The 12,709-nt window shown below is 39.0% G+C and overlaps 1 protein-coding gene across 1 annotated transcript in view; it reads right to left on the reverse strand.

Moving 5' to 3' along the window:
• Positions 1–12,709, reverse strand: part of LOC122542423 (fibrillin-1-like) — a 610,102-nt gene that overhangs the window by 383,235 nt on the left and 214,158 nt on the right. The window contains exons 9-12 of the mRNA XM_087981979.1: positions 5,097–5,249; positions 1,331–1,552; positions 1,094–1,231; positions 659–778 (exon numbers count right to left, since the gene is read on the reverse strand). Of these exons, the coding sequence (XP_087838105.1) occupies positions 659–778; positions 1,094–1,231; positions 1,331–1,552; positions 5,097–5,249 (633 nt within the window). The remainder of the gene's footprint in view (positions 1–658; positions 779–1,093; positions 1,232–1,330; positions 1,553–5,096; positions 5,250–12,709) is intronic.

Below are 12,709 nucleotides of genomic sequence, written 5' to 3' on the forward strand. Positions count from 1 at the left end.
GTAATTAGCTTTAGAGGTTTTCATGGTTATCTCTGACCTGACCAAAGTACAGGGCATTACACAAAATTTCAAAATGTAGGCCCAAAACCATTTGTCTTAAGTTATTCAAAATCCTTAGACCTTATGTAATAATAGATAATTATATCACACAATTGCTTCAAGTAACATCACAAACAAGCTGGGAAAACATTTCAATTGAGTGAGATATATCAGTCTAAGTTATCTAAATCAGAGACAAAGTTTGGTTGATGACATTAGTGAACAGAATAAAAGAGTTAATAACTATCAGGAAAAAACAACCAAGTTGGATTTTCTTTCATCTAGAAAAAACTGAGGGTTGGTCTAATAGAGGTCTTTAAAATTACGAATGAGTTTAATAAATTGCAATATTTATATTTGTCAAAGTATAAAAAATTAAGTCATAAATATAAGATTTCTCAGAATAAACAAAGAATTCTAGATAAACTTCTTTACTCTGAGTTAGAATTTAGAACTTGGAACTGAGTTTTCTGCTACAGGTTGTTGGGCTTCTTATTGCATTAAATAATAGATTCTTCAATAATGTACTGGAGAGTAACAATTTCTTTCACAGTTGAGTGTTCTAATATAATGTATTCAAAGGAAAATGGAGTACTGAAAATATGGAAATATAACATACCCACACAAGTAATCTTAGTAGCAGTGCTTTGAAAGCCAGGATCACAACGGCAAAAGTAAGAGCCTTGTGTGTTCTCACATTTTCCATGCATACAGGGATTGCTTATACATTCATCAGCATCTGTTTGAAGCAAAATATTGTAATTATATTGAAATATGTTCATTTTTGGTTATTAAAATAGATGTTTGGAAATTAGAACATTTAAAAATGTAATAAAGAACAGCGCACAGCTAAATTTAATTACTTTAATTTGCAAACAATTTTACAATACTTTGACTATATATATCTAAAAACAATTAAAATATCTACCAAGCCAGAAACACTGGTTTCACATTGCCTTTAATGAAAACATTATCATACTTGAAATAACAAACAAACTCCATCATCAGATAGGGATTAACATAATACATCCCAACAAAGCAGTTTGAATCATACCAACACATTCTCCTCTTGCATCAAGTTTATAACCCATATAACATTCGCAGCGATAACTAGGTCCTTGAAGTGGAATGCATTGTCCATATAAACAGAGGTTTCTATAAATCTGGCAATAATCAGTTACATTTAAAGGCCCTGAAAAAGAAATGGGAGAAAAAAAATCATAATTTTATTAGAGAAATAGCTAACAAATATTGAAATAAGTAAATAATAACAATGGTATTTCGATCTTACTTGGTCCAAGGTGAGGACGACCCCCATTAGTCCAATAGTCAGGTCTGCCATCAGGCCGGAGACCACTGTCAGGCCGGAGACCGCCGTCAGGCCGGAGACCGCCGTCAGGCCGGAGACCGCCGTCAGGCCGGAGACCGCCGTCAGGCCGGAGACCGCCGTCAGGCCTGGGTCTAAGTCTACCATCTGTCCAAGAACTTTCAATGCACAACTTGATATATTCATCTGAAAGTACAGAGATACACTTATCATGAGACACAAAGATGGAAAAACCTTCAGCTGAATGGACATTTTAGTAACTTAGTTATTTCTATTTTCAGCCAACATATAAAAATGTTACCAATTATATTTTCAGCCATTTTATTTCATGCTAATTTACCATAAGAACATTCTATTATTTGGTCTTTATAATCTATAATGGCTGCTGTTAATAGTTATGAATAGATATTTATTTACATTGGCACAATATGTTAGATCATAATTTTTTAAAATTACAGATAGAAAAAATATAAAAGGTGAAGTTATATGGTATTTGGATGAGCTCACAAGATGATTACAGAACTAGTTTAGTCATAGGAGACAGAGGTAGCAGTGGAAGGATACTTTACAGAATAAAGGGTTATGATTAGCAGAGTATTGTTACGCAGAGGAATCTGGGTGTGCAGGTCTACAGATCACTGATGGTAGCAGCACAGGTAGATATGGTAATGACAAAAGTTTTGGCATGCTTGCCTTCATTGGAAGGGGCACTGAGTATAAGGATAGACAAGCTATGCTGCAGCTTTATAGAACTTTAGCTAGGCCACACTTGGACTATTGCATACAGTTCTGGTCACCACATTACCAGAAGGAAAGGGTACAGAAAAGGTTAACCAGGATGTTGCCTGGTATGGGAGATTTTAGCCATGAAGAAAGGTTGGATGTATTGGGTGTGTTTTTACTGGAACGCAGGAGGTTGAGTGGCGATCTGATAGATGTTTATAAGATTGTGAATGGCATGGATAGAGTGGAAAGCTTAAGTCGTTTTTTTTCTCCAGGGTCGAAGGATCAATTACTAGAGGACAAACAGGAGGCTGGATGAACCAAGCAAGCTAAGCAGCATCAGGAGGTGGAGAAATCAACATTTCTGGTATAACTCTTCTTCAGGACTAGGTGTGGGAGTAAGGGGAGGTACAGATGGGGCAGTAGGGAGGGGGGAGTAGTGAAATGGTGTTACTGAAAGTATGACCTGGTTGCTTGACGGGAGGGGTGAATCTGAATGGTAGCTGGAAGGAAGCGTTGACAGGTGAAATGAAAGGTGTGGTGGGGGGGGGTGGGAAGAGCTGAAAAGGGAGCGGGGGGTTGGGTGAAAGGTTATTTGAAATTGGAGAACTCAATGCTAAGTCTCAATGTCGGCTGCCCAGGTGGAAGATAAGGTATTGTTCTTCCAATTTGCAATCTGATTCACTGTGACAATGCAGAAGGCTGAAGATGAACAGGTTGGAGGGGGGAATGGGTGGGGAATTGAAATGGACGGTGACTGGGAGGCCAGGCTGGCCATTTCGGACCAGGTGAAGATGTTCGGTGAAACGGTCACCTAGTCTACATTTGGTCTCACCGATGTAGAGCAGACTACATCAGGAGTACGGGATGCAGTAGACTAGATTGGAGGAGATGCAGATGAGCCTCTATCTCACCTGGAAGGACTATTTAGGGCCCTGGATGAAGGGGAGGGAGGTGGTGTATGGACAGATGTTGCATCTGTTTCAGTTACAGGGCACGAACCAAGGAGTGGCAAAGAGAACGATCCTTGCGGAAGGCAGAGAGGGGTGGGGAGGGGAAGATGTTCCGAGTGCTAGCGTCCAATTGGAGTTGGCAGAAGTGTTTGAGGATGATTTTTTGATATGGTGGATGCAGAGGCTGGAGCAATGGAAAGTAAGGATAAGGGGGACCCTATCTTTATTTTCAGGGAGTGGTTGGAACAGTAGAGTGGGGAATGGAAAAGGAGTGGCGGAAGTCTTTTTGATGACAGAGAGGGGGAAAAACTTTTTGAAATAGGAGGACATCTAGGATGCTTGTGAATGGAACATCTGATCAGAGCAGATGCAACAGAGACCGAGGAATTGTGAAAATGGGATGGAGTTTTTGCATGATACAGGGTGGGAAGAGGTATAGTTCAGGTAGCTATGGGTTTACAGTCACATCAGTGCATAAGCACTGGAGATGGAAATGGAGAGGTCAAGAAAGGGGAGGGAGGTGTCCGAGATATACCAAGTGAATTTGAGGGCAGTGTGGAAGTTGTTAGTGCAATCGGTGAACTGATTCAGCTTAGCCTGGGTGCAGGATGCAGCACCAATGCAGTCATCGATGAAACGGCGGAAGACTTGGGGAACAGTACCAGTGTACGTACTGAAAAGGGACTTTTTGACATAACCGACAAGAGGCAGGCGTTAGCTAGGGCCCATGAGAATGCCTATGGCCACTCCCTGGATTTAGAGAAAGTGGGAAGAATTGAAGGAGAATTGAAGGAAAATTGAAGGATGTGTAGGTTAGGTGCATTAGTCATGGGTTAATATAGGGGAATGAGTCTGGATAGGTTACGCTTCGGAGGGTCAATGTGGACCTGTTGGACCAAAGGCCTTTTTCCACACTGCAGAGCTTCTATATAACTCAAAACTGAGGGTCTGCAGAGCATCATTGCGGGGTATGGACATGTATAAGGACTACATATCCATAATGAAAATGAAGCGCTGGGGGCCAAGGAACTGGAACTTTCTGAAGAGGTGGAAGGTGTGGTTTGTGTCCCGGATGTAGGTGGGAAGTGCCTAGACTAAGGGGGAGAGAATGGAGTTAAGGTAGGAATAATGAGTTCAGTGGAGCCGGAGCATCCGGGGACGATGGGTCGGTCAGGGTAGTTGGGCTTGTGGATCTTAAAAGAGATGCGCAAGACAAGTTTTTCACATAAAGGGAGATAAGCGCCTAGAAATAGCTGCCACAGGAAGTGGTGAAAGCAGGCATAAGAACCAACTGGGCGAATTCTTGAATAGGAAAGGAATTGACTGTTTTCAAGATGTGTAGGCTTGGAGTGCTGTAGTGTTCTTTGTTCTTCGACATTAAAATTTATTATAGGGTTCATGTAGCAACAAATTATTCAAGACAAATATTCTTTTAATTCATAATGTAATTTCCCTTTAATAATTGTTACTAATTAAAAATGCATCTCAGCTGAACTTCAAGCCAAAAGTCCTGAAATCTGCATGAAGAAAATTTCTACTGACATTAAAACTTAACAATTTATATTTTTTATGCTTTATAACATAATGAAACATTGCAAAACAATTTACACAAGAATTAGAGCTAGGTTTTAAGTGTTTTAAAGGAGTAAAGCAAGGCAGAGAGCTGGAGAGATAGAAATACAACAACATGTAAATGGAATCTTTAAACTTGATTAGCATTATAAGTAATTACATTTTGAATAGTTCAGTAATTCTATGGTTGCAAAAGAAAAACTTAAACACAAATTCAGCTTCTTAATGTGAAATTCATGAGACCTTCCTCAGTAACCAAATTTGGCTTTATAACTAAGTGCCTCATTTCAGGATGAAGAGAATAGAAAGAACAAGCAACAAAACAAACTTACTGTTCAGAAATAACACAGCAGAGCCTCTGATTATATCAGGCTACTTTGTCTTGTCTCATAAAGAAAGATCACCTTAGACCAGCTGAAATATGCATAAATTTTCTTTAAAAAATACAGGAATCATTAAAAAGAGACAAAAACAAGACATACCAGTTCCACGCATTGCACACATTTCAGGAATTACACCAGCTGACCAACACCGACCCGTGTCACAGCAACACTCCAATTTGTTGAAAGGTCTTGAATTTTCTTTGGCACAACGACCATTAACCAGGTCAAAATAGCAAATTCCAGGACGTGCATCTATTGAAAAGTGTTCTATTTTAATGTTAAAGTAACATAAAGCTTAGCATCATGCTACATTTTCAACAAATTTTAGTAATAGATACCTAACATTAAACAATTTTGTAATCTGTTAACCATTCATAGCAAAGTGTCTATGTTTTCAAATTTTATTTAAACCACAATATAAGAATTATAAAAAAGGCAAGTGTTCTAGCTAGCTTATTTAATTTAACTGCATGTAGAATACTCGTACTTTTATCTCCCTCTTATTTTAGAGAGAGGAGTAATTTTGAGAAATGACTTGGCACAGTACTTCACCCATTGGGAGTGCAAACTGAATTTGATGGGATGCCAACATAATTTTCTGTTACTTCAATTCAATGGATTGAAATTACGGATTGGGTTGAGGGGTTGGGGTGCACCCTGAGAACAGGACATTGTGAAATTACCATTCTACTCTACTCCTTCACTCCATACTGAATCACAAATTTGCCCGCCTTCATGGATATTTTAAAAGAGCAAGCATTCACTACACTACTGTATGCATGTTTAATAAGCTATTGTCTCTAAAATGTTCATTTGTTTTGGACAGATACCATTTGAAAGGTTTTATACCTGCTTTGATTTTATGATTTACTTAGCAAATGGTATAAACCAGTTGCACTTTATGTTATCTTTGAACAAGACTGCCTTTTATTTTGTCTGATCTGTTGTTTTCAAAAACCATAGATTGAATCATGGCATCAGCAACTTTCAAGATCTTAACAATATAGATTATCTTCCTTTCTCCAGCTAAATATGCTTTTTTCCTTATGAAAGGTAACTAATTAATTAAACTTCAATTCTTTCTGATCAGCATCACTACTGTTCTGTGAATTTCTTATGATGCTTAAAAGTCTTTTCAGAAAGAAGTAAACAAACCAAGCCAAACAATTTCAACTTCTGTTTACCAAATGTTTTATCAAAACTGTTCTTCAGTCACCTACCGAAACAATACCATGAAACAACAATCTGTATGTCAGCGTGTGAAAACAATTGTCAAGAAACGGGGTCTCCCCCAATATCCTGTTCTAAACAAGGACTATTGGACCCAAAATGCTGTTGTATTAGGTTAAATGAGGTTGTCAGGGGGGTGGGACCCAAACTGGAAAGGAGTAAAGGTGAATATCCGAAGTAGGAAAGCAGCTAGAGAGGCTAGAAGACAGGAGTAACAAAACCAAACATTAAGTATGCCACAAATGTGGAAAGATGGCACGCAGCATTCACAATATGATAAATGATCTGAGGCGTAAACAGTGGTAAATAGTCATGATATAACTGCCATTATAAAAACATCACTGGGCACTGAATATTCAATGAAATTTGATATTTCACAGTAGGCATTGGCATTAAACGTGAGAATTCATTTCTGTATCTCTCTCAAAGACAGCAATATCACACTGCATTATGATTTTCAAAATTATACTTCCAGAATCTCTATTTTTTTTTCTCTACAACCTGATGTCTCAATATGAGGGAACAATTACTTTGTCACATAGTGCACAAGAATCCAGTATTCATATATCAATTACAGCATTTTAAAATTTCCCTTCATGTCTATTCTAAGAAAGTGCCTTAACCACAACATTTTTCTGCAAGTTTCCCATTCTAACCCCTATGTAAATCTGCTAATCACAACATAATTTTGGACAACTGGACTGAGACCAGCAAAAACAAATTTCTCTTGGGTTTTCACCAGGCAGAGAGCTGTACATTCATTAATCTTTGCAACACGAAAATTGAGGTTAAAAGTATAAATATTTTAATCGATTGTAACACTTCCTCCTGAAATCTCACCTGCTTTGCACAGTTGCTTTTGAGGATGAAAGATTTTGAGTATGTCATGAGACCTGATATCAGAAGCAAAAATCATTATTTTTTATTTCCTTTTGAAATATCGTCAAGATGCAGGTTCTGCAGCAGGATATCAAATGTAGTCACCCAGGTGAACAAGGGTTAAAAACCTATTTATACTCCATTCTTTGTATCTCCAAGACATAATTAATGATGTTTTCTTTGAGTTGTACAAAGTTAAAAATCACACAACACCAGGTTATAGTCCAACAGGTTTAATTGGAAGCACTAGCTTTCGGAGCGACGCTCCTTCATCAGGTGATTGATGAAGGAGCGTCGCTCCGAAAGCTAGTGCTTCCAATTAAACCTGTTGGACTATAACCTGGTGTTGTGTGATTTTTAACTTTGTACACCCCAGTCCAACACCAGCATCTCCAAATCATTTTTTGAGTTGGCTATGCTTAATTTCAGATTTCCAATAATGCAACCCTGGCTCTGAAAGATGACTTCTGATATATATTGTTATGTAAAGCCATCTTAAAGTTCACAAAAAAAGAGCCCATTTCCCTTACTAAATGAATCAATAACTAGGAGGAATGGGTTTAAAATAATTTACAAATTAGAGATAAATCAACAGTTTATCTTTCACCAAGATTTTGGATGGATATCAGTCCTGAATTCACCCTGAATTCCATGTGACCTCTTTTTACTGATCAACCTACTATCCGGAACCTTACCAAAGGCTTCAATTGAGGTCCAAGTAAACAACCTCTCCTGCTCTGCCCTCATCAACCATTTGGTAACTTCCTCAAAGAACTCAAACAAGTTTGTAAGACATGATTTTTCCTTGTTGATACCTTGCTGACTATCCAAGATCTGAGATTTTATTGAGCTGATAGAGATCTTGTCCACTGGTTGGAGAACTGATAGGGAGTGCTTTCGGTTTCTGGAGAGGACTTCACAGAATCATGTGGCTTTAAGTTACTTAAGTGGCCACTATTCAGCCTTTCATAGATTCTTAGAGTCATACAGCACGGAAACAGACACTTCAGTCTGACCAGTCCATGCCGAACATAATCCCAAACTAAACTAGTCCCACTTGCCTGCTCCTGGCCCATGTCTCTCCAAACCTTTCCTACTCATGTACTTATCAAACTGTCTTTTTAAATGTTGTAATTTTGTCAATATCCTCTACTTCTTCAGGAAGTTCATTTCGCACCCTATGTAAAAATATGTCCCTCGTGTCTTTTGAAAGTTTTTCTCTTCTCACCTTAAAAATATGTCCCCTAGTCTTGAAATCCCCCATTTGAGGGAAAAGATATCCAACATTAACCCTATCTATACCCCTCATGATTTTACAAATATTTATAAGGTTTCTATAACCTCTCAATCTCCTATGCTTCAGTGAGAAAAGTCCCAATCTATCCAGCCTTTCTTTATAACTCAAACCTTCCATCCCCAGCAACATCCCTTTCTGAACCCTTTCCAGCTTAATAATATCCTTTCCATAACTGGGCGAATAGAACTGGACACAGTATATCAGAAGAGGCCTGACCAATGTCCTGTGCAACCTTAACGAGATATCCCAACTCGTATGTTCAATGCTGAGCAATGAAAGCAAGCGTGTTGAACGCCTTTTTAACCACCCTGTTTATATGTGATGCAAACTTTTAAAAATTACATCCCTGAACCCTTAGGTCCCTCTATTCTACAACACTATCCAAGGCCCTAACATTAATTTTATAAGTCCTGACCCTGCAAAATGCAATACTATGCATTCATCCAGATTGAACTCTATCTGTTGTTTCTCAGCTCACTGACCCATTTGATTAAGATCCCATTGTAATGTTAGAAAATATTCTTTACAGTCTTCTATGCCATAAATTTGATGTCATCTGCAAATTTATGAACCATATCTTCTATGTAAAAGAGGACCCAGGACTGATGTCTCTGGAACACCGCTGGTGACAGGTCTCCAGACCGAAAAGCAACCTTCCACCACCACCACTCTCTGTTTCCTGTTATTAAGCCAATTATGTATCCAATTGGCAAGCTCACCCTGAATTCCTTTTAACCAACTTTACAGATTAGTCTACCTTGTGGAACCTTGTCAAAGGCTTAACTGAAGCCAACAACCTCTACTGCTCTGCCCTCATCAATCCTTTCTCGTAACCTCCTCAAAAAACTCAATCAAAACACGATTTTCCTCACACAAAACCATGCTGACTATCCCTAATCAATTGTTGCCTGTCTAGGAGAGGCAAGATGACTCAATTATTTGCACTGCTGCCTCACAGTGCCAGGGACCCAGGTTCGATTCCTGACTCGGGCAACTGTCTGTGTGGAATTTGCACATTCTCCCCATGTCTGCATGAGTTTCTTCTGGGTGCTCCGGATTCCTCCCATAATCCAAAGATGTGCAGGTTAGGTGAACTGGCCATGGTAAATTGCCCATAGTGTTCACGGATGTGTTAGTTAGAGGTAAATGTAGAGTAATAGGGAAGGGGAATGGGTTTGGATGGGGTAGTCTTCAGAGGATTGGTGTGGACTTGTTGGGCCAAAGGGCCTGTTGCCACACTGTAGGGATTCTAAATGTCTATAAATCCTGTCTTTTTGGATCACTTCCAACAATTTACCCACCCACAATTAATTTCCCCTGTGGGGCATTTCCTGATTGTCAACAGCTGCTGGCCAAACACAGCCCAACAAACTTTCATGCTGCTAGGACCTGAGATGCCTGAAAATCACTGTAGAATCCTAGCTTCGAGACAATTTAAAGCATGATGGAAATAAGCAATTGCAGGTCACAGTCAGAGGTAAGGGGACTTTTACCTCTTTTCAATGATAGGTTCCCTCAATTGGCCAGAGATTACCTGACAATCTCTGAGATTGTCAATACTATGTGCAATTCTGATCGCCCCCTATAGGCAGGATGTTGTGAAACATGAAAGGGTTCAGAAAAAGTTTATAAGATATGGCCAGGTTGGATGGTTTGAGCTGTAAGGAGAGGCTGAATAGGATGCGGCTATAACCTGAGATTACCTGAGATTACCTCCCGTACCCCTGGGAGGCCACTGCAAAATATATAGGGTGGCTCCTGTCATTAAGTGGGCCAAGCCATTATGTTTGCAGCATGTTGAACTGCATTAAATCTAACCCCAAGAGGTTGCTGAAAGCTTAGAACCAATTGGTTGAAAATCATGCTGGGGTAGAAACCCTCATCACATTGGGTATGTTGTTGAATGTTGTAACCTATGTGGTTATGAATGAAAACTTGAAAAGTACAATTAAATTATGACCTACAGACATGTGATGGGCCCTTGAAGGTGGATTAACAGATAGTTAGGATAGTGAAGAAGGCATTTGGTATGCTTTCTTTATTGGTCAGTGCATTGTGTATAGGAGTTGGGAGGTCATGTTGCTGTTGTACAGGGCATTGATTAGGCTACTTTTGAAAGGCTACTTTTGAAATACTATGTGCAATTCTGATCGCCCCTCTATAGGCAGGATGTTGTGAAACATGAAAGGGTTCAGAAAAAGTTTATAAGATGTGGCCAGGTTGGATGGTTTGAGCTGTAAGGAGAGGCTGAATAGGCTGGGGCTATAAATCGTATATCCACTGAAGCATCAGAGGCTGAGGGGTGACCTTACAGAGGTTTATAAAATCATGAGGGACATGGATAGGATAAACAGACAAGGTTCTGGATGTAGGTTTGCTCGCTGAGCTGGAAGGTTCATTTCACCAACCCAAACATATAAACAGAAAGCAGGAATCATATACAGTGCTTCGCCTGGAGGCCCACTGAAGATGTTACCTAGTAGGGTGACGAAACATCTGGAAATGAACCTTCCAGCTCAGTGAGCAAATCTACATGGAAATGAACCTTCCAGCTCAGCGAGCAAACCTACATGGAAATGAACCTTCTAGCTCAGTGTGCAAATCTACATCCTGAACCTCAACCTGAGCTACTAATCTTCTCAAAACAGACAAAATCTGGGGGTGAGGGATTCCAAAACTAGAGGGGAGAGGGTTTAAGGTGAGAGTGGAAAGATTTAAAGGGGACCTAAGGGGAATGTTTTCATGCATGTATGGAATGAGTTACCAGAGGAAGTGGTGGAGGCTGATACAATTACAGCATTTTCAAGGCTTCTGAATGGGTATATGAATAGGAAGAGTTTAGAGGGATATGGGCCAAATGCTAGCAAATGGGACAAGATTAATTTAGGATATCTGGTCAGCATAGATGAGTTGGACTGAAGGTTCTGTTTCTGTGCTATATATCTCTATGACAGTAAAAGGCCTCCTTCTTGAAGACTAATTTAAAAAGGGCCAGAGATTGCATTTTTATTTGGACAGATGTGGTTCAAAGCTTACAAAAAGGTTCAATGGTGAAACAAGAAGTTAATCATGAAAGAGAAAAACACATGACATACATTTGACTACTCTACAGAAATCATGAATTGGTTATGACCTTAGGATTTCTACTGTAGGATTGACAGATTTTGGACAAACAAATGAAGAAATATACTTCTTTTGTTACAATACAATATGTAACATCTTATACTTTACGTACAGCTTTACATCAGAAAACAAAATATTTTCATTAACATGACTAAATACTTATTTTCCGTTAAATATGTCTGTCCAAACAAAACTAAATTTCAACTTCTGAATGAGTCATGAACATAATATCATGTTTTAATAAAAAGGAAAGAAAAATGAAGAGTATGCATACTGAAACAAGCACTATAAATCATTTCCCTAAACTGGAAACATTAAGTATGAACTCAAAGAAAGCTACACAGATTAATGGATCAAGGCCAACAACTGTTGTTACACTTTAGGCAAACACTTAAATCATCACAACTGGCACAACATTCAATAAGGTCCTCACTGATAGTTATCAGAGAACTGGCATATTTTTATTAGCGGGCCATAAGACATAGTAGAAAAGTAGGTAATTCAGCCTATCATGAATGCTTCGCCATTCAATGAGATTATGAATGATCTGATAATCCTCAACTCAGTTTTCCTGACTTTTCCCTATAACTCTTTATAACTGATTAAAAAGCTGTCTATTTCAGCTTGAATATAGTTAATGACAATAGTTTATTTCAAGACTTTGTGAGTTTACTGAAGAAGGAAATCAGGAGGGTGAAAAGGGGGCATGAGATAGCCTTGGCTGAGAAGATTAGGGTGAATCCAAACAGGTTCTTTCCAAGTATATTAAAGGAAAAAGAATAACTAGAGAGACAGTAGGATCCCTCAAGGACCAAAGTGGACCTGTATGTGTAGAACCGCTGGTGATGAGCGAGGTCCACAATGAATATTTCTACTCTGTGTTTACTATGAAGAAAGACATGAAGACTTGGGAACTTTATTTAGTGGTCATATCTTGGGGACAGTCCATATCACAGTTGAGGAGGTGTTAGGTGTATTAGAATATATGAAGGTGGATAAATCTCCTGGTCCTGACCAGATATATCAAGAGGCTATAGAACATAGAACATAGAAGTTTTGCCTACTTGGTGTTCGGGTTTGGGATATCTCATCTGGGCTGCTGAGGAACCTGGAATGTGAGGGTAAAGATCCAGTGGTTGTGGTCCATGTAGGACCAATGGCATAGATAAACTAGGGCAGAGGT

The sequence above is a fragment of the Chiloscyllium plagiosum genome, unplaced genomic scaffold (genome assembly GCF_037043375.1).
Source record: "Chiloscyllium plagiosum isolate Xiang-an unplaced genomic scaffold, Cpla_swu_hap1 HiC_scaffold_42, whole genome shotgun sequence".
Lineage (NCBI taxonomy): Eukaryota > Metazoa > Chordata > Chondrichthyes > Orectolobiformes > Hemiscylliidae > Chiloscyllium > Chiloscyllium plagiosum.